This window comes from Ostrea edulis, chromosome 7 (assembly GCF_947568905.1).
Source record: "Ostrea edulis chromosome 7, xbOstEdul1.1, whole genome shotgun sequence".
Classification (NCBI taxonomy): Eukaryota; Metazoa; Mollusca; class Bivalvia; order Ostreida; family Ostreidae; genus Ostrea; species Ostrea edulis.
The window spans coordinates 75,515,589-75,537,015 of NC_079170.1; the positions used below are offsets into that span (position 1 = coordinate 75,515,589).

At 35.2% G+C, this 21,427-nt stretch overlaps 1 protein-coding gene and 1 long non-coding RNA gene across 2 annotated transcripts; one reads left to right on the forward strand and one right to left on the reverse strand.

The window, feature by feature from the left end:
• Positions 1-257: 257 nt before the first annotated feature.
• Positions 258-5,452, reverse strand: LOC130048509 (uncharacterized). Its single transcript, XM_056145357.1, has 5 exons — positions 5,395-5,452; positions 3,289-3,357; positions 2,646-2,730; positions 1,027-1,124; positions 258-578 (listed from the first exon to the last, which is right to left on the reverse strand). The coding sequence occupies exons 2-5, from the start codon at positions 3,341-3,343 to the stop codon at positions 505-507; spliced, it is 312 nt and encodes a 103-aa protein (XP_056001332.1). The 5' UTR covers positions 3,344-3,357; positions 5,395-5,452; the 3' UTR covers positions 258-504.
• Positions 5,453-10,359: 4,907 nt separating this feature from the next.
• LOC130048510 (uncharacterized) lies at positions 10,360-17,387 on the forward strand. Its single transcript, XR_008797304.1, has 5 exons — positions 10,360-10,666; positions 11,342-11,485; positions 14,529-14,638; positions 15,145-15,236; positions 15,629-17,387. It is a non-coding gene; the product is annotated as an uncharacterized LOC130048510 (long non-coding RNA).
• The last annotated feature ends 4,040 nt before the right edge of the window (positions 17,388-21,427 follow it).

Below are 21,427 nucleotides of genomic sequence, written 5' to 3' on the forward strand. Positions count from 1 at the left end.
CCTATGTCGAACAACGATGATTTTATAAATTTAAAAAAAGGGTTGAAAAATTGAAAGTATGGCAAACACATAACAGAAGAGATCAGATGTGTAGGAGAAGTAAGTATCCCCTATTGACAGGATACAATATATAGTGAGGATTATATCTAGATATAGAATTTTATTTGTTTTCATTTCACCACTTGTCTGAGAAAGTCAATTAATACAAACACCCGATGAATTAATAGTATCTGTAGCTCAATCAAGTGTCTTTATTTTCACATTTATTGATACAATTTAACAAACAGATATCTGATGAATTGAAGATGTCTGTAGATGTAAGGTGTCTGTACATGTAATTCATGTCTTGTTATTGATAATGAAAATTATATTTTACATCAATGCACATTCGAGAATAATTTAGTGTAATTGGTTTCTCTAAACATAATGAGACACTAACTAGATATCATGTGAATATATTCAAATAAAGATTTGTTCATTACAACGCTTGTCGAGCGATGACTTTTAAAACAATCTCTGAAGGCAAACTCCTACAACAATGGCCACGGTACTGTACACCAATCCACTGGCACCATTTACTATTACAAAAATAAATATACATTGTAATTTCCAGGATGTAAATGCAAGTATTATACATATCATGTTGCTTATAAATTTACTGAGAAGACATTGAGTCTTTCCGAGAAAAAGATAGCGATGCAAACATATACACACTACATTGCTTATACTGTCCAGCACACAATTCGGAGAAGATGCCAAAATCACGTTTGTGCATTAAAAAAGTTCGAATAGAAATGTTTTAGATATTTTGATTAGAAATTTCCGATTAATGTGAAATGGGTCATTTCATGTGCAAATGAAATTCTTAAAATGTGATTTTAACCCAAAATAAAGGAAACAATGCAGCAAAATATATATTTGAGGTTTTCGTCAATTTGTTGCAGTAAATTCACAATTTCAGTAGTACAGGACCATTCTATTATATGTAGTCCAAGCTTGTAATTTGGAAGAATTTGAATAACTTACCGCATCCCAATTCCCTTCTGACATCATTGATGGTTAATTGTTTTTCAAAATCTATATCGTGCGGGTTGCATAACCCATTGATGCAGGTATTGAAGACGCTATATGTAAGGAAATATTTGTCTTTTGATGACAGTAAGATTAAATATTGTTATAATGATGCAATATGTGCTATAGATACAATATATTTTCCAAGAAGCTGTCTGCATCGTCCACGTGGCGAATATATATCATCAATTCTGATACCCAAGGAATAATACATAAAGAAAACATTAAAAAATACAATTCTAATTTTTAAAAATCTGATTCACACAATTAGAAACAGTGTTGTATATATTTGATATATCATTTCCGATTATGCTAAGCACATATTTCCTTCCATCAAGGTTCATTTCTATGATATATATATATATATATATATATATATATATATATATATGCAGATAATCTTCAAAAAAGAATATGAAAACAACAATAACATAGGGATCTAATTGATATTCCTCATTATGTAATGGTTTTGTATTTTAAATCATTTCAGATATTGCATATAAATTGATATATATCTAATCTGTACAGATAACAACTGGAAGACCATAGTGCGCGTAAACTCTACCGTCACATTGTATTCTTATATTGAATATGTCTGTATTATGAACGGTTTCTTACTCTTCCAATAAAGCGATGATGATTGTATGACCTGGTACTGCCTACAATATTCATTTTAGCTATATAACCTTCTTGCCCCGTTAAAACCCCGTTCAAAATGTCAGACGTTCAACAATTCGTACATTGGTATGAACATGTTCGGTGAGGATAACGAACAGTGATCAATTCCATAACTCCAATAAGCAATACAAAATCAAGAGTTGAGGAAACACGGATCCCTGGACACACCAGAGGTGGGATCCGGTACCTAGTAGGAGCAAGCATCCTCTGTCGACCGGTCACACCCACTGCGAGCCCTATATCTTTATCAGGAGGTATCCGTAGTCCAAATCTGTGCCAATAACGGTTTAACAATCGGTATGAAATACGACAGACAGCATTTGACCCAATGTTAGATTGTATTGACGAACTAGATCGTTATAACGCCATATAATTTGCGAAATGCTGACTTCAATGGAGACTGTTGAAACCCCTGTATCATCAACTTGTTTGTCAGTAGCTTACCTCGATTTAAAAACTGACTATACGCAGAACAAGCTCTTCCTTATCGAAGCAGTTGAGAGATATAAACACCTTTTGCAGGTGAGAATGGAATATTGCTACATAAATATGGGAAGTTGACGACAGAGAAGCTGAAATCATACTGTTTGTTATAAAGTTGAGTTGTTAGTGTGCCGTCAATATCTACTTTCAATAAGATATCTTAATATGAAGCAAAAGTGGATGACTCTGTGGTGTATTTTAGTTCGAGTTCACAGCGATATATCAAATCGATATACGAATGGTTCTTGTTAATGCATAAAACATCCTCGAATTATCAAAATGTGGAATTGATGGCCACATCAAGATATTTTATTTTTCTAGAGTAGAATGTTTTTGATAAATTCTGGTTCATATGAACATAAAAACAGGTCAGCAAACAAAGGAGCATGCAGTGGAAATTAAAACCTCTTAACCTGCATTTTCTATCCTCTCCAGTCAACTTCGCAGCTGGGCCACACGCCTTTATTGTAGTTGTTGTGCATACAAATGCATTGGTGTCTAAAATTTTAGAATAAGCAAATGAAGAATCAGTGATCAATTGTAAATGATACATAATTAAGAGTAAGATAAACACCGGCTCATAGACACCAGAAGTGGGATCAGCTGTCTAAAATGATTAAGCATCCCCTGTTGACCGGTCACACCCACCGTGAGCTATATATGCTAATGAAAAAAAAAACGAAGTGATGCTTAAATCAAATTGTGTGTATAAAGATCGTTCTTATAATCCATATGAAACAAACAACATTCGATCCAGTGATAGATTGCATAGAATTAGAAAATTGAGATTCATTTCTTGTGGCTGAACGATCGCAAAAATATGTGTTAAACAATATCTCAAAAAACTCAAACCATCATTTTTATTTTATTTTTTTTTTAAATGAAAATAAAAATAAAATTGCTGGTAGAGTATGTTTTGTCAACATTGGGTCAAATATGATGAAGGTATTTTAGCGCTTTATCAACATCTGACTATCGTAGGATGCAGATATCTTTAAAACAAAATCCGTGGAAATATGAAGTCATGCAAACATTGTTAATTACATTTTACCTCACCTTGAAGGAATAAGCAGAGGGAAGCCAAGCATGCTAAAGCAGTAAAATTGTGCATCTTCTTGTTTGTCCCTAGGGAAATAGAAATGCATTAAATCTTGTATTTGGTAGATTTTATATCAAATCCACAACACATGCTAAATATATAGTGACTGGTTTTTAATTGTATATCAATAATTTCATCTATTATAGATATTAAGATTTTAAATTATTTCTTTAATGAATATGCTTCGTAAAAAAAATAGTTGATACATCGAGAAGGACTGGATAGTTATGTTCTAGTGAAACAATGAGGAATAAAATAACGAATGCAATGATACATGATAGTATTACAAGAAATACTTTTTGCATGATTTGAGGTAATGTTTGCAACTACAGGGAAATCACTCTTGATATACCCCAGTGTACTTCGCACTTGATGACGTCACAATGAAAAACCGCGTCACGACATAGTTGTATCGTTGGAAAACGTCATAATATTTACTTGTTATCTACTACCGCTCTCAAGTTTAAAGCGGAGTATGTGTACATCTCCATGACAAAATAGGAATAGCTTTCCTCAAATTATCATTTATAGATTATTTTCTATTATATTATAAATGTCTAAAAAAATTATATGTAGTATGCGCAACGGTGATTTTATTTTTATGTTGTGACCTTGAAATCACCCCAATGGGCATCAACATTTTGAAGACATGGATTAAGTCAGTTGTTTGAAAACAACGGCGTGGGTCTGGTAAAGATGATGATCAGTATCAGTTGCTGATATTTTGTGTTAAATCATGAGAAGATCACACGTAATATCTGCGAATTTTGCTAGGAAAAGTAGGATTTATTTTGATGCTGTTATGATCGATCATTGTTTGTAAATAACATCCTCAATTTTGACAAGATTCGCTATTAACGAAGCTACGAATTGTTATGACATTTTCAAGTATTTAAAAAAATTAACCTGACCATGCTTTACCTCTTTGATTACACGCACTTTATATTTCAATGCTATAACATCTACTTGCGCCGATCGAGCGATACATCGCATGAAGTTTGAAATATAGAAAACGCGACAGATATGATCACGTAAGAATAAAAGAGGGGTTTTCTCTAGTATATCTTAATTGTCTAAGGAACTCAAAGTTGTGACAGGCAATAAATAGATCACTTGAACACAGATATATCAAAGCAAGTGAAAGTTCGAGATTTCATTACAAAAGAACAGTAAAGGAGTCCATAAACTCATTGTTGAATATCAAGACATCATGGTATTCTGAAAAATTGAATCCGAAAAATATATCTAAAACGTATATATTTGGTATATCCAGGGGTCTGTGTTTGCCCAACTCTCTACTGTGTATTCTTGTAGGAGTTATGAGACTGACCACTGTTCGTTATCTTTACCTTTCACGTAACATCCATTTTAAAGTCATTCCTGAGGACCCGTGACATTCACATTTGATACCGAGCGTTTGACAATGGAACTCTCACTACCTGTTTTAACAACTTAGGTCTTTCGCGGCCGGGATTCAGCCTCCTGCATGTGGGGTGAACGCTCTAACTGAAAGTCATCATGTTCTTAAATTCTAAAGGGAAACAACGGTTAAAAAATAAACACAAATGGGTTCAACTGTATAATAAAGGTGTGTTCACCTGCAAAAATGCATGCATAATGTAACACATCATAGACTATCTTTTAAAGTCATGTCCGAAAACCCCGAGATTCTCACTTCTTAATGTCGACAATTTATCCGAGGTACAATCATTACCTATGATTAAGTTTTGGGTTTAACAAGGCCATGACACGAGCGGGACTTGAACTTATGATCTTCCTGCTACGAATCGAACACTCTATCAATGAGGCACCGTGGTCGCTAATACAAGTAAGGTTTTATCTTATAAAAGTCAATAAAGCAATATTATTTATATACTTTTTAATTTTTTTAATGTAATGAGGTTAGGCAATAGTTTTGCATCAGAATCAGCAGGCGATCAAAATGACTCCATTTACATACCTACTAGATTGCATATGGGTATACATATATCAGATTAATATGAAAATAAAGATCGTTTTAAGGAACTTCGAAGTAACCTGCAACTGAAAATACTTCATCTTACCTGTTGGATTATGAAATTGTATACCTCCCGGATGAATGGTTGCGTGCCCTTTTGGCGAGAAATAGCTGGTGTGGAGAACTTGCATTATCCTCTACACTATATATACGTGGTGTTTGGTTTTCCCCTGTCTCATCAGACAAGATTGTTTGTCGCAGAAAGCGACTAAATGGGGTTGGCCTTTGGATGAGACTGCAAAACCCGAGGTCCCGTGTCACAGAAGGTGTGGCGCGATAAAGATCCCTCACTGCTCAAATGCCATAAGCGCCGAGCATAGGCCGATATTTTGCAGCCCTTCTCCTGCAGCGGTGAAGTCTCCATATGAGTGAAATATTTTCGAGAGGGATGTTAAACAATATTCAATCAATCAATATATGTTGTCTTGTTATTCTTCTTTCTCTTCCAATCATTTAATTGATTTTTAAAAAAAAATTGATATTCGGAATTTGCATATCCACCTGTTGACTAATTCAATATATTAATCAATTAAATATTGATAATTACATACCTTTGTGTATGCTAAATGCGATGATTTGAATGATTATCGGAAAATGCTGTTTTGAATGAATCGCAAGCAAAGATATTGATAGGTAGTATCGTACGAAACTCAAGAGGTTCAATGACAAACACAGGTTCTATTCGTGATCGAAACTTTATATAATTTATCAACATCGTGTTCAGATATAAGATACATTTCAGAATTCATGTAGACTTTAATCGACACGTTATTTATCAGTTACAGACTTGGAAATCGAGAAGTGTCAACCGTACTTACACAATCAATACCTTATCAGATATAAAACGTGCGCACTAATTAATGGAGCTGAACAGCTAACGCAAGTGCAAATAACATGGGAAAATGTAATTCAAACTGAATTAAAAAAAAAAAACGTGCACGGATCAGCGTATCCTAATGAATACCCAATTTGCCTTTTAAAAAGCACTATTAGAACAAAGCACACAAAAACGTGGAAAGCTGATACAAACAAACGAAAATTATGCTGAACAGCGTGAAGAGGGACAACCTGGCCTCGCTCGGAAACTCAGCTTTATATGATAGCAAGATAATATTCAGCTTGATATACATAACAAATACAGCAATAACCTACATGGAGAGTTTAAAGAATGATATCGGTACAAAGTATACAGGGAATGTGGACGGCTGTATTAAGATGAAATCACTATTAACTAAAACGTTTTGATGATGATGCAGACTGTGAATATATTTGATGTCCTCGCCCTGACAACCAGAAAACAAAAAAAATCTGCTATTCCTGCAAAAACAACAACAACAATAACATAAAATCCAGAGAATATAAATGAAAATACACCGACGGTTGTTGGCAGCAAACATGCACTGAAAAGATCAATTAATAAGTTAAAAAGGAATCAAATTTTGGAAATCGCTGGTGTGTTTTATTTTATTTATTTTTAGACAATAGTAAGATAATCCAGTATTAACTACTTACCCAATTATGGTCAAAGCGAGGTGTTAAATAGAGCTCGATGTCGGCATTATGTTTCTTTCTCATTTACCCAAAAATTAATTTTGTTGGATGTCATTGCCACGTGAAGTATGCTGTCAATTGACCCCTCTTCCATGCACGCGTCGTTTCAGTACATTTTCTATTTTCCACTCCAGTGAGGATCCGAGTTAGAATTATTATAGTTCCTCAGTAAACTTTGCTTGACGCAAGAAGCGACTAAATGGGGCTGTCCTTCAGATGATGCAAAACATGCTGTCCCGTGTCACAGGAGATGCAGTACGATAAAAATCCCTCCCTGCTTAATGGCCATAAGAGCCAAGCATAGGCCTACATTTTGCAGCTCTTCACCGGCAAGGGTGACGTCTCCATATGAGGGGAAATGTTCTCGAGAGGAACGTTAAACAGTATACAAACAACCAATTTATTTGCACAATTCGTCCCCAGATTTATCAACATGCCGAGAATCCCGCTTCCCTGAATGGAATCCTACCAGTAAACCAGCCTTAGGTAGACGAATATAACTTTGGAGTACGCGTTTCTGAGATTATTAGCACAATTTATTGATAATTTATTAGATGTCTTCTAAAATGTTGTTGTATCTGTATGTTCGATTGTGGGTACAATGGCGAGATAAATTATATCGAGTTAGTCTACTAACAAACAAGTTGATCTGAAGGGTTTTCAACAGTCTCGATTAAATTTAGCATTTGAAGAATTTTATGGTTGTTATAATGATCTACGTTACTAATTCAACCCAGCGGTAGGTCAAATGCTGTCTGACGTGTTTCATACCGATTGTTAGGTCGTTCTTGGCACACTGGTTTTGACTACAGGTAACTCCGTTTAACTGTTACAGATATATGCCTCACGGTGGGTGTGACTTGTCGACAGGGGATGATTACTCCTCCTAGGCACCTGGTTTCACCTCTGATATATCCAAACATTAGTGTATACCCAATTCTCTATTTTATACATCGATTTTTGTCGTTCCTGACGCATCGATTTGACTATGGATAATTTCGTTTACCTGACACAAGTCATAATTCCCGAGCAATAGGATTATACATTTTTAAGTCATATGCGGAAGGTCCTTGGCTCTCGCTCTAATACAAGTACTTAGCGAATGAACAGCCGATACCTATGTTTGACATGGCATTGCGATCGAAAATTGAACCCCTGTCACCCGTTTGCGAATAGAGCACCCTAATCATTAGATTACCTTTAGAACTGACACAAGAAACGGCCTTGAGCGTCATACAACGGTCAAACTTTATATTGTATGACTTCATTTAAAGCTAATTTATCGGCATGGGTGGAAAACTCTGAATAGGGATGTAAAACAAAAAAAGAACAAAACAAAAAAAATATTCGTTTCGTCAACCTCTGTGTTTCGTTTCATCGCATCTTTACACTAAAAGAAGAGTGAGTGTCCTGATCAGAATATCATTATCAAAACATATACCTATCCACATATACATCTATATAGATATTTCATATTGTCAGGAATTCAAAAAAAAAATGTCGACCTTGACGTGATTTTGTAGATTCACTGATTTCACTTATTCCTATGCTACGTATTGCAAGTTATTATGTGAAATTCTTAAATTTTAGGGGAATTAGTTATGGGTTGAAATATTCCTGTTACGGAAATCGTGTAACTAGTAAACTCCTTCTTTGTGTAGCACTCATGATTTTATAATCTGACGAATGTACCTTGAATGGCCATTGTAGATATGAAATGAAGTGCTCGTATAATACATAAATAAAATCTACATAGCATCCCCTTTTTATGAAATATAGACTGTGAGTACGTGAATATAATATTCAGCAAGCTGTATGAAGTATTCCATAACACCAGGACACTTCTAAAGGTATTGTAATAGAATAAATTGAATCCTGTTTTCGAATCAGTCAAGCACAATAAACTTTCTAGTTGTTCCGGAAACAATGTGTCCTTTTTGTTTAACTGGGACTGCCTCAAGATAAGTTTACAAAATGTATACATACTAGAAAACCTAATTTGGATTTGAGATATAGAGTATTAGAAATGATTTGTATATATCAATATTTTTTGCTGTATCTGATTCTGAAGTTCGAAACACGGAAGTCAATCACCCACACGGTTTCTTTTAACTTCTGTTTGTATTTGTTTAAAAGATGTGTGTCTTATCAATCGTCTAATCACCATTATTTCTTAATCCGTCTCATCAAATAAAGAAAGACATGATTGCCTCACAATTACTGAATAATTTTTGCAATAGCCATTTTACATATGTTTTATTTGATATATCAGGTCAAATGTCCATAAATTACATCTTTGTGAAACTGTTAGTTGTATATTGTTTAATATCTTGCTCGATTATTTTTACTCATATGGAGACGTCGCCCTTGCCGATGAAAGGCTTTAAAATTTAAGCCTACGCTTGGTGCTTATAGCCTTTAAACAATGAAGGATCTTTATTGTTCCACGTCTTCTTTGACACACGACCTAGTTTTAGCGATCTCATCCGAAGGGCCACCCCAATGTTGTCGCCTCTTACGACAAACATAGAGTACTGAATACCTATTCTAATTCTGGTCCCAATGATACATACCTGACTCATTGAAAAACAAGCAAAAGCAAATCCAAATTATGTCTTTAAAATCAAAAGGAAATGCATGGTCACAGGAAACAAGAAATATTAAAGAATATCGATGGTTACTGTGTTTTCAGTGTTTCATTACTTTCGTGACACTTTTAGTGGTTAACCGCTGGTATTTTTATTCCAGTTGATGATAAGGAAACACGGATTGTCTTCCAACTCACCCCTCACCTACTATATAAACAATTGATCAGTGTATTCCTCGCAATGACTTGTATAATGACGTCTATTTTAAGTCTAGAGATTCGACAATGCCCGCACGATCAATATTACCATGGTGCTTCATATCGGTTAAGATTCCCCTCGGCTGGGTATTTGGACTGACGTTTTCACCGAAACTCGGAACAGTTGTTCATAATTTATATCTGAATTTTTACATTCATCCTCGGTCGGTTGTAGTACAGAGACGAGCTCTGTAAAGTTCAGCTAAAAACTCCCGAATGTGACAATTGTTTTTAGAGTAAAATAGACTATATGAAAGGATGATAGATGTGCATGCATTTCAGAATTCACGTACATTTTAATTGACACGTTATTTATCAGTTACAACCTGGAAAATTGAGAAGTGTTATCCGTACTTACACAATAAATACCTTATCAGATAGAAAACGTGCATGCTAATTTATGGAGCGGAACGGCGAACACAACTACAAGGAATGTGGAGAAAAATAATATAAACTGAAGTTTAAACAAATCATGCACGGATCACGCGTCCTAATGAATACTCAATTTGCCTTTTAAAATTCACTGGCATAACAAAGCACACAAAAACATGAAAACTGATGCAAACAAGGGAAATTATGCTAAACAGCGTAAGGGAGAAAAAATCGGTCACGCTCGGAAACACAGACTAATATGATTGTAAGATAACATTCAGCTTAACACACAGAAAAAGGACAGCAATAACATATATGCAGAGTTCAAAGAATGAAATTGATACAGAATATACAATGACATGTAAATGGCTGTACTGAGATGAAACCGCTATTGACTAAAAACGATTTGCTGAGACAGGCTGGGAATATATTTGGTGTCATCGGATTGTGCAAGGACGATTTTACAGCCAGAAAACAAACATCTGCGATTCCTGTAAAACAGAAATGAAAATTCACAGACGGTCGCTGGCAGCAAACATGCACTGAAAAGGTAAATTAAAAAGCTATACCAAAATCAAATCCTGAAACCTTCGTTGAATTTTACATTTTCCTTTTTAACAGTAAGCTAGTCCAGTATTTACTTCTCATAAAATTATGGTCAAAGCGAGTTGTCACATGAGTTTCAACTTCATATGTTAAGTTCCTTAAATACAATCAAAATGATATCAACCAATGTTGCAAAGATTAAAAAAAAACAGGTACGTGTAGCTAATACCTATATATAACTTATTGACATTTTCAAAAGGGTGGGAGTCGTTGGTCGATATATGGGATCTGTAAAATGCAAATCAACACTGCAGATTATTTTCCCTTTTCTGGTAGCAGTTGTCTTTTCATGCCACCATGAATAGAATATTCAGCAAGTTGTAGGAAGTAGTCCATAACACCAGAATACTTAAAGTCTTACATTTCATAAAAGGGAATGCTATGTAGATTTTATTTATGTATTATACGAGTACTTCATTTAATATCTACAATAACCATCTAGGGTAAATTTGTCAGATTATAAAATCATGGCTGCTACACAATGAAGGACTTTATTAGTAACAAAATTTCGTAAAAGAAGAGGAAAATGTTTTTGGTCGTTGGTTATCGCCTCCTTTCACCAATTGGGTGGAAAATTGGGTGGTAATTACACTGAAACGTATATAATTCAATTCACCAGACTGTCCTAGTGGGTATTTCGGTATCAACTGTGAGAACAGCTGTACTGTGTACTGTGGTAGAAATGGTAGTTGTGACCGAGCCACCGGAATATGTGATGGAGGATGTAAGGAGGGGTGAAGCGGGCCTTTCTGTGGTACTGAAGGTAACTACTGTTTGTATATTTGCTGTCATTTCATGTTAACAAGAAAACAAAGTCTATTTTCTCACCTTTGGAGAAACAAAAATGAATAAAAACAAGGGATGATGAATTGGATACATTCTTGGATACATTCAGCACCGGTGGTGATATTCTGTGGTTAAAACCATTTGCTGAGTCATGCTCTCACCATGATCGCATGAAAGCGTTACGACCTTACGATGATGTCGATTACCAAATCAGGATGGGGTCAGAAGAAAAAAAAATATTGGATCAGAACATGATTGAGTTAGAGAACAGGGAATTTTACAAATGAAGGTCTTCATTACGACTGTGCTACCATGCTTCCACATTGAAAGCGCACTTGACACGCTTTCACAACGATCAAATGCTGACCAGCTGATGACAATCCTCTTCTTGTTTAGCATAAACGTAACTAGGAATTTGTAGTGGGATGTGGTAAAAGGGTTGTTAAACTTACGGCGTTCCCGACCGTGTTGCTGTTTCACTTCGACCATAAAAATATCATTACGATAAAGGTTGTTTGTATGATTATGGCGTTTCTACCTTAAAGGACACATCGCATGTTTTTAAACTTTTTAATTTTTTCAGCAAAATTAATTCATTTCATGCCTAAAACTACTTTACATGTGTTTTAAATGAAACAGTTTGCGTAGTTTTCGAGTTTGAAAGCGATGAAATTCAAATCTTGCGATATGCATATTTTCTTCTATATTTTACGCGCCATTATCTGTGACGTCATATGCGACCTCGAGCGAGAAGATTTGAAAACAGTTGATAGCCATTTCATAAACAGATTAGATTTAATTGACAAACAAACAATTATCACATTAACAGCTTGTAAATAACGCTGCATTAGGGTGTTTTGTGCCGTTTAAGGGTGTACTTGCTGTCATTAGAGAGGATTTGCACTTGTTTTTTTTTCAATTTTCGAAGGAAGGTATGAGGGACAAGACGTGAATATTTTTTGTCGGCACAACGACTTTGCCTAAAAAAAAACTAGTAGAATTTGTCCCTGTACTTTTTCAAACAAGAACTTGGACAAGACGTAGATAAACTGCGTGAAAATTGTTCTATCGAAGCTACGTACTGTTACTTATAGGTTTACGGCATATACTTTCCGTTCTGCTCTCGAAGTCAATACACACTCGCACCAACTGACCTTCACCTTGTAACAACATATAGTCAGAACTTTGCTAGCAGCGTCTACCAACTGGTAGTTTTAAAAAATTTAAAGATAAAAGATATTTGAACTTTCAATTATAAATAATAAAATATAATATTTCCTGACTTTGAATTGAATTATAACGCTTTAATTTTTTTTAAGGAACGCGATGTGGACGTGTTTGTACAACAACAGCACACCGCGCTCCCACTTCCTAAATAACAACGTGTTGATAACAAAAAATAATGATTAGGCCTAATAAAATTGCTTGAATAAAATAATTTAAAAGTATTGTGATTTTCACAATAAGTTTGATCATCATTATTATTATTTTTTCTTTCTTTTCGAAATGCACCCGTGACAGTAGGCCTAGTTGTCAATGATACATAATCGTATCATAATTTAGGCCTATCTAACTTCTCCAAAAATAAATTTAATAATTATTGCACTGTTTAGTTTAGAAAAGCAACAACGCTAATTACAGTTGTTTACAGAAATGGCATTACCAAATTGTGTTTAGACAGTGATCCCATGTAAACATTATTTACTCGCAAATTTATGCAGATTTCATACTCGCTTTTCTCGCTACATTTGGGTCGCTATTTGTATGCACTGGTGGTTAAAAGATATAAGACTCGGGAAATTTGTCAACATCGAAATAAATGTTATCCATGGTAAATAAATTAGGCCCCTAAAACCCGAGTTTTTAAAAATATCTAACACTACTTTTACAACAAGTTGATCGGCGAAGGTCGCATATGACGTCACTGTACCACGTGACTACCTATCTAATTAACTAGGCTTTTTGAAATCGGGGCTTAGATTTAAGCCCGTATTGTGGCTAATTATCGCAATACTTCAGCGAACGAACTATTACGATTAATTTATATAAGCATAAGGAAGACAAAATGCATATAATTCTGTATACTTTGAAAACACGAGATGTGTCCTTTAACAATATGACATTATCCCGCTTAGCGACACTCCTGTTCTGCTTAATGAAAAGTGAAGTTAGCGAACAGTAACCAATGGAAACCGAAGATAACGAGCAATGATCAATCTCATAACTCCTATAATCAATACAAAATAGAGAGTTGGGCAAACACTGAACCCTGGATATACCAGAGTTGGGATCAGGTGCCTGGGAGAAGTAAGCACCACCTGCTGACAGTTCACACCCACGGTGAACTTTATATCTTGATCAGGCAAACGGAGTAATCTGCAGTCAACACCAGTTTGCAAAACAACGGCCTGACAATCGGTATGAAAGACGTCAGGCAGCATTTGATCCATGTGTTATGTGTGCATGTTTAAAACACCGTGGCGGGAGCATAGATTGTTCCGATCATAAAACCCTACCCCCAATCACGTTGCCCGTATAAAGATCCCACCACGTTTCTCTCGAGATCTATCACATTTCGGTGACGATTTGATCGTAGTAGAAGCTGTGTCTATATGTAAACAGTAGAGGGACTAGGCGTAAATACAGACAGTTGATGTTCCTTTACCAATCATTCAGTATTTGGAATTGAAAGTCTGGTAACATAGAAACTGGGTTTGTCAGACGTTGTCACGAGAGAGAACAGTCCCTGTCATGGCTCTAAGCGTCAGGTATATGTCCAGTAACACTTTGTTGACAGTTGGTGCCGTCTCATGGGCGAAAATCTATCGAAAATACGCATTGTCAACAAGAAACAATAAAGACTTGTATTGTTTAAATGTTTTCCCTGGTTTTTGTTTTTGGGTGGGTTTGATGTTTGCTGTTGTTACGTCATATGGATCTTTTCTGGTACACTAATTGATAGAATATAGGAATTGTATCCTATCATTACCTCTTGATGTTCAAGTTAATTATTTTTATAGAAAGGCCATTATCGAACGCCACGTACACTGCAGACGATAACATTGTCATCATATTAAGCCTGGTATTATTGGTTTTCGTTGTGATCACCGGAAGTGCCGTAAAGAACAAGGTACGATTGTATACATGAAAAGGCCCAAAAATTTTCTCTCTATAAAATGTGTCTGGAATTAACCTTAATAAGCGTTTTAAGAAAGTAAAATATATGCCAGGTATACTATGTCAACAAATTCAGAATGGTATTTCTAATTGGATAGCATTATGACATCATGAATAAGACATTTCCCGCCTTTTTTTTCAAAATAAGCCTGAAAACTGTCAAATGTCATACAGATTATTGCTCAGGAAAAGATGTGCGCATTTGTCGAGCAAAATAAAAATGATATATATTGTGTATTATTTTAAGATAAAAAACATATTTGAATATGAATTTGCTCGACACATGCGCTGTATGTTTTCTGAAAAGAAAACCACCTGAATTTGTGGATATTTTCATTGAAAATGGCATTTTTGCAATTTTATGCCAACTTCTAGCTCTCGTCATATGACATATATCATTTTGCTGATCAAACTGAGCGGATTTTGGGTTTGCTAATCCATTCCTTATTTGAATGCCAGGGTTTGGGCTCCAAGTGAAATCATCGATATTTTGGGCCAAATGACTTTAGAAACTGTACCTACTTCTTTCCTGATATGGAAGAGAAATCAGAGTGAGTATATGGATTGCATGGAATTCATTGAGATGATTGTTTTCACTTCAAAGAATGTAAATCTGTAAAAAAAAAAAAAAAAAAAAAGAAACCTGAAATCGCAAAAGAAAAAAAAACCTTGAAGATGTAGCTTAAAGTTCTATTAAAAGTATTGTAAAGAAATTGACTTTGATATAAAGCCACACTATATTCTGACTTAGCAAATATATATTTACCTCTCCATCGTTACTATTGTAACTAATTAAAAATAAGTCCCGCAAGCATCGAGGTTTCTATCTTATATATGTCTGTCTAATACACTTGCTTTATTTTTTTTTTATTTTGATGTTGTTTTAGCCAAGTATGAACATAGAAGGTACTTATCATATTTGATATTATATTTACATCTTCAGATCAGAGTAACTGTCTAATAAGCTTACCATTTCCCTGGTGTATATAAGGACGTCTTCTACTAATTCCTGATTAAAAGAAAACTCCGGAAATCAACCTGGATCAGTTCATATCTCAGGTAGAAAGTTTCTACATCACCCCCGCCAAAAAAAAACTACAACAAAAACACATTAAACTGATTTGACCTTCAACAAACCGTTTGGAAAGTTTTATTAATAAACAATATTCATTTGCATTCACGTTTACTTGATATATCCCGGTGAACTCGAAATGAAAGACATCACAACATATTTCATTGTAGGATATTTCAAGTGTTAAACATAGGCATTAGCGGCTAAATTCATAAATTAAATTTTATGGCAAACGCCTCCATCGTAAGTTTTTCATACCCTTGTAGTGATATTCCATTCTAACTGTGGTGAGTATGCTTATCAACTGATTTGAGACGTGATAACATGTTCTACGGATGATCAATTTTTAAAATAGACTGGTTACCAACTTGTAAGTTGGTGTTAGATGGGTTTTAACAGTCTCGTGTAAGGTCGGCAAATCACAAAGGCTAAGGTATTATCTAATTAGCAAATTCAACCTGCTCTTGCTTCGAATATTCTCTTAACATGTTTCAGTTGCTGAGCGGGTGTAACCGGTCAAAATGGGATGTATATTCCACGTAGACACCTGATCTCATATCTAATGTTTCCATGTTTGTCAAACTTTTGATTTTTTTTTTGTATTCTTTATAGCATTTATAATATAAGAAAGAAAAACAATGACCATTATGTTTGTTAAACAGTGTGTTGACTGTACTCTCTTCTTCTAAAGGATATACACTGATGCATTTCGCGACAAGCACTCTTTTATTTACCAAATTGCAATTTAATTCTAACTGGGAATGCTAACCGGACAACATGACTGTGATGTTTACACCGCATGCGATGAAGATATATTAGTATATGTCATGATAAAAGTGGTTGACATGCTGATTTGCGGATTCTGGGAACCCCAAACTCTATAGACTTTTCTTCCCGGAGTTCATTGTTTTTTGTTGTTTTTTTTATTTTATCGATCAATATATATTCAATCCTTACATGCTTTACCCAGAATTTCACTTTTAACGTGGGTGAACAAAAAGTATGTAAAATCGCCACCTACATTAGTTTTTTTTATCATTTTTATTTTGATTTGCCATTATCTAGCAATTTTGCACCACAGTGTTTGAACATCATTAACCATAGTTGCCACTCCAATTTGTCCCTGCAGATATAGCAAACAATACAGATCAGTAGGTATGCATTGATTCTTGTAAAGACCTAAGTCAATATTTAAGAGTTTTATGTACAAGCAGAAACTACCCAAAACTACTATTTGACCCATACATCATGGTTTGTAATATATTCCTCCCACAATTTTAACTTGTTATATAACATTATGTTGACGTCATGTACGTGCATAAATACTATTAAAAAGATTTATAAGCAATGTGTAATTTACAGAAAATGTGAAAAATTTGATAGTATCTTGCGTCACGTTTATTATTCTATAAGAGGGATGGACCCCCGTATGAAGAACTCGGAGACACAAACAAGTCGAACATGTACGAGGAACTCTACCATTATACCGAAGCTGCTGGAAAACATTAAGATGAAATGACTGAACTTTATAACCAGGTTTTCATTTTTAACTTAGAATTAGTATACATGCATATGTACCATGTATAGTCTACATATATGTATAATGTATCCATTAAAAATGTTTGTGTCATGATTTTTTTTCTATAATAACTCCGTTTTCAGATCATATTTCCGGTGCCAATTGCTTGTCGTAGTAGGCAACCAAATCGGACAGCCCTTTGGACGAGACCGCAAAAACTGAGAACCTGTATTACAACAAGTGTGTCACGATAAAGACTCCTCCCTGCTTAAAGTCCGTAAGCGCCGAGCATAGGCCTAAATTTTACTGTCCTTTAACGCCATTTTTGACGTCTCCATATGAGAGAAATTCTTTTCGAGCGGGACGTTAAACAATATACAACCAACCCCCTAGTCAAAGGCCGTAAATGCAGCTTACATTCCTAAATTGTGCAGTCCTTTACTTGTAATGTCTTCATTTAAGCGGAACATTTATGAGCGTCCCGCATTATACCACCAACCGTAACACGTGTTATATTCACTCCTAATTTGGAAGGACCTTTGTGATTGGTTAGAGCATCGCGCTTACAATCACACGGCCTATCACCTCTGTCGGCGCGGGTGCGAACCCCGCTCGCGCCGGTAAGTGAGAAAGTTTCCCAGTCTACTTTCGGAAGGTTCGTGGTCTCTTCCCAGGTACATTGTATCTGGGTTCTCTCTTCCGCCAATAAATACTGGGCGCCACCAGATAACAGAAAAAAAAATTTCAGTGGGGCGGAAAACCTCAATTAGTCAATCAATCAACCCAATACCTTGGCAGAAAAAACCCACAGTCACTACCTATGGTACACTATACAGATGATGTAACGCTGGTGTCTAGAAGTGATCGGACAGGAATAATAAATGCTCACTCAAACTGTCTTACAAGACACAATAACGACCGGCTGTAACTCTCAACAATAATCATCATTTCATACAATATGTATTATTTGATCCGACGAATATCATCAATTAATACAACAATTATCATTTGAAACGACATTGATTATCATTACATACGACGATAATTATCATTTCACAATGACCACACGCTGCCGGAAACTTCATTTAGATAGATGACACCACATCAATGATTACATGTTCAGTGTCACTGTTGTTTGATACCTCTGATTGACACCTGTGACCTTGACTGTTCTAGGACCTTTAGTAGAAAGATTACTTTACGCTTGTATATCTGCTGGTGGACAGTCTGTCCCCGAGGATACTTGACGCTCGATATAATTAGATATTTTATTGAAAGTAAGTTTTAACGGCAAACTGACAACTCAACTGTATGACAAACGGGATTATTTCAGCTTCTTTATCGTCAACTTATCATTTGTATGTAGCAATATTTCATTATCAATCGCATATGGTGTTTATATCTCTCAACTGATTCAAGACGCAATACCTTGTTCTGCGTAGAGGCAAGCTACTTACAAACAAGTTGATGGTGTAGGGGTTTCGATTGAAGTCAGCATTTCGCAAATTCTATGGTCGTTATAATGATCTAGTTCGTCAATACAATCTACCATTGGGTCAATAGGTGTCTGACGTGTTTCATACCGACTGTTAGGCCGTTCTTGGCACACTGATTTTGACTACGGATAACTCCATATATCATATACCTAGTAGTGTATCAGCCCTGATACACCTATCTTGGCTAGGGTGAGACAGCTGCAAGTAGGCAGGTCTGTCTCGCCCTAAGGGCCGAGATATCTCTGTCTCGGCCCGTTGTCAAGGGGCTGTCTCGCCCTCAAATTTCAAATGGCTATTTCTTTTTTAATCTTTTGAAATCTAACATAACTACATGAAAAAATGATGTTAGACACAATTTTCTTTCAAATATGATACTTTCTTTCACGACAAAATTTAATTTAAGCAGAAAAATTAAATAAAAACGTTTTCAAAAACAGCGCTAAATTGTAGCGAGTATCTAAGCAAAGGGGGGTAACCCAAGTAACAATTGTTTATTTAGAACAATAGCATGTTTAACTTCATTTAAAAACAATCAACGTTCTAGGCGACAGAAAACAGTAGGAGGATTATGGAGGGTGATACTGAAGCATTATTAGAAATCCCCGGTCCTAATGGAGATCAAAATGTTAATTTACGGCAATGTTGATGTAGAGAACTGCTTTAAAACGATTTCTGAAATCTAAAATCCCGATGACTTTGCAATAAAACGAGAAAAGCAGAACCAATATCTTCTGACGTTTTTCAACGACTTATAGATTCTAATTAGATGGGAAACGGTAAAAAAAAAACCAACTTACTTCAGTAAGCATTCCCTAAGCAAATAAATAGCAGCATCAGATCTGTAAATATTCCCGTTCATACGATGACGCCACGTAAGCAAAGTTCTACAACTCTTACAAATCATATGAAATATTGAAAACGGGCGAGTTTGGTAAATCCGAAAAAAAGAAATAAAAATAATTCACTTAGTATTCATTAGAAATCCCCTAGGAGCTGCTTAATAGAATATACATGTACATGAACAACACAGCGATAAATATGACGAGTTTCTCAGCCAAGCAGTTCAGTTAATTGAAACGTCCAGATTCTAGACCACATGAGGGTATGCCCGTGATTGATCATCAAATTATCGTGAGCAGCAATGGAATAAAGTTACAAAACCCAGACTTTAGCATGTTTCACAATGCCAATATTACTGGAAATATAACCATTAAAGTAAACTCACTGAAGGAATAAAATAGTCAAATATCGTTGTACAGTATACCATGTATTTATGTTTGGGTCAATACCCCCCCCCCCTTTAAAAAAATGTTTATCAACTTGTTATGTTCTAGGTATATGATATAAACAATATCACACTCTAATGTTGATCTCGGACCTTGGATTGCCCCTCGAGTGATCTTAAGGCCAATCCCAGGTCCGAGATCAACATTAAAGTGTGATATTCTATATTTATCTGATCGGGATATAGGGCTCACAGCGGGTGTGACCGGTCGACAGGGGATGCTTATTCCTCCTAGGCGCCTGATCCTACCCCTGATGTGTCCAGAGGTTCGTGTTTTTCCAACTATCTATTTTGAATTGCTTGTAGGAGTTATGAGATTAATCACTGTTCGTTATCTTCGCCTTTCACTTACATAACCACATTTCCTGATTATTATAACGTTTATTTCACTGTTGTTATGATATTTATGATTTTCCCATATTCGGGGTATGCCTTATAGTTGCAGGGTCTTAGTTCAATGGAATTAATACAAGTTCAGTCTCCCCTTATGAATTATGAACTAATTCATTTAGCGATTACTACTGAACCAATCTCAATTCCAATGCGAAAAGTCTAACCCGTTAACTTTGGTGTATAGCGTCCTCTGCATCTAAAAGCAACAAGATTTCGTCAGAATTTAGCGAATGAATTCTTTATTTTTAGCACACACATTTGATAAATACAATTTTATATTTACAAATATTAAAGTAAAGCTTAAACATCAACAAATAACTAATCAATAAAACAATCCATTACTTTAGCAAATTCAACAAGTTAATCTTATAAACTATAAAACCACGCAACTTCTTACCTAAAAACAGCAAGACTTTCTCAGAATTTAGCGAAGGAATTCTGACGACTTTTCGCCTTGCGCGCGTTTTCATAACATCTATTATTGTTCTGCTAATAAGGGGACCCAGCACTCTCATCTCCATGGCTCTATGTGAGAAGCTACTTATTTCTGAACTGACCCCAGTGACATAGTGCATTCCTACCCACTGACCACACACACAAGTTATTTCTAACATTTATGCATTATCTATTGATCAACCCGCACGTGTTCGTAATTACCATGGGCTTGTCGTGTTTACTGAATAATGCTTATCGCTCAATTATTTTTCTTTATCAACAAAATGCAAAGATAATCAAACCATATCATTTCCTTTCAGAAAATGTATAATTTCATTTACACTTTCTATTTAAAGAATCCTGTCCACAAAATTAAGTAGCGTGGATTTGATTTTATTCCGTTAAGGAAATCAAACATTAGCCATTATTATGATAAATTCCTCTTAAATTAACTTTAACAGAGTAAAATATTGAATATTTGAATGAAATATCTGAAAGTTATATGCTTCTTTAACGTAATTATTTAAAACATTATACATCAA

Bases quoted from the DNA above. Each gene is read 5' to 3' on its own strand.
- LOC130048509 (XM_056145357.1), bottom strand. From the start codon at position 3,343: ATGCACAATTTTACTGCTTTAGCATGCTTGGCTTCCCTCTGCTTATTC. The intron at 2,731-3,288 runs GTGAGGTAAAAT...CTAAAATTTTAG, and splicing joins CCTCTGCTTATTCCTTCAAG to ACACCAATGCATTTGTATGC. The intron at 579-1,026 runs GTAAGTTATTCA...TTTTTGTAATAG, and splicing joins CAGAAGGGAATTGGGATGCG to TAAATGGTGCCAGTGGATTG.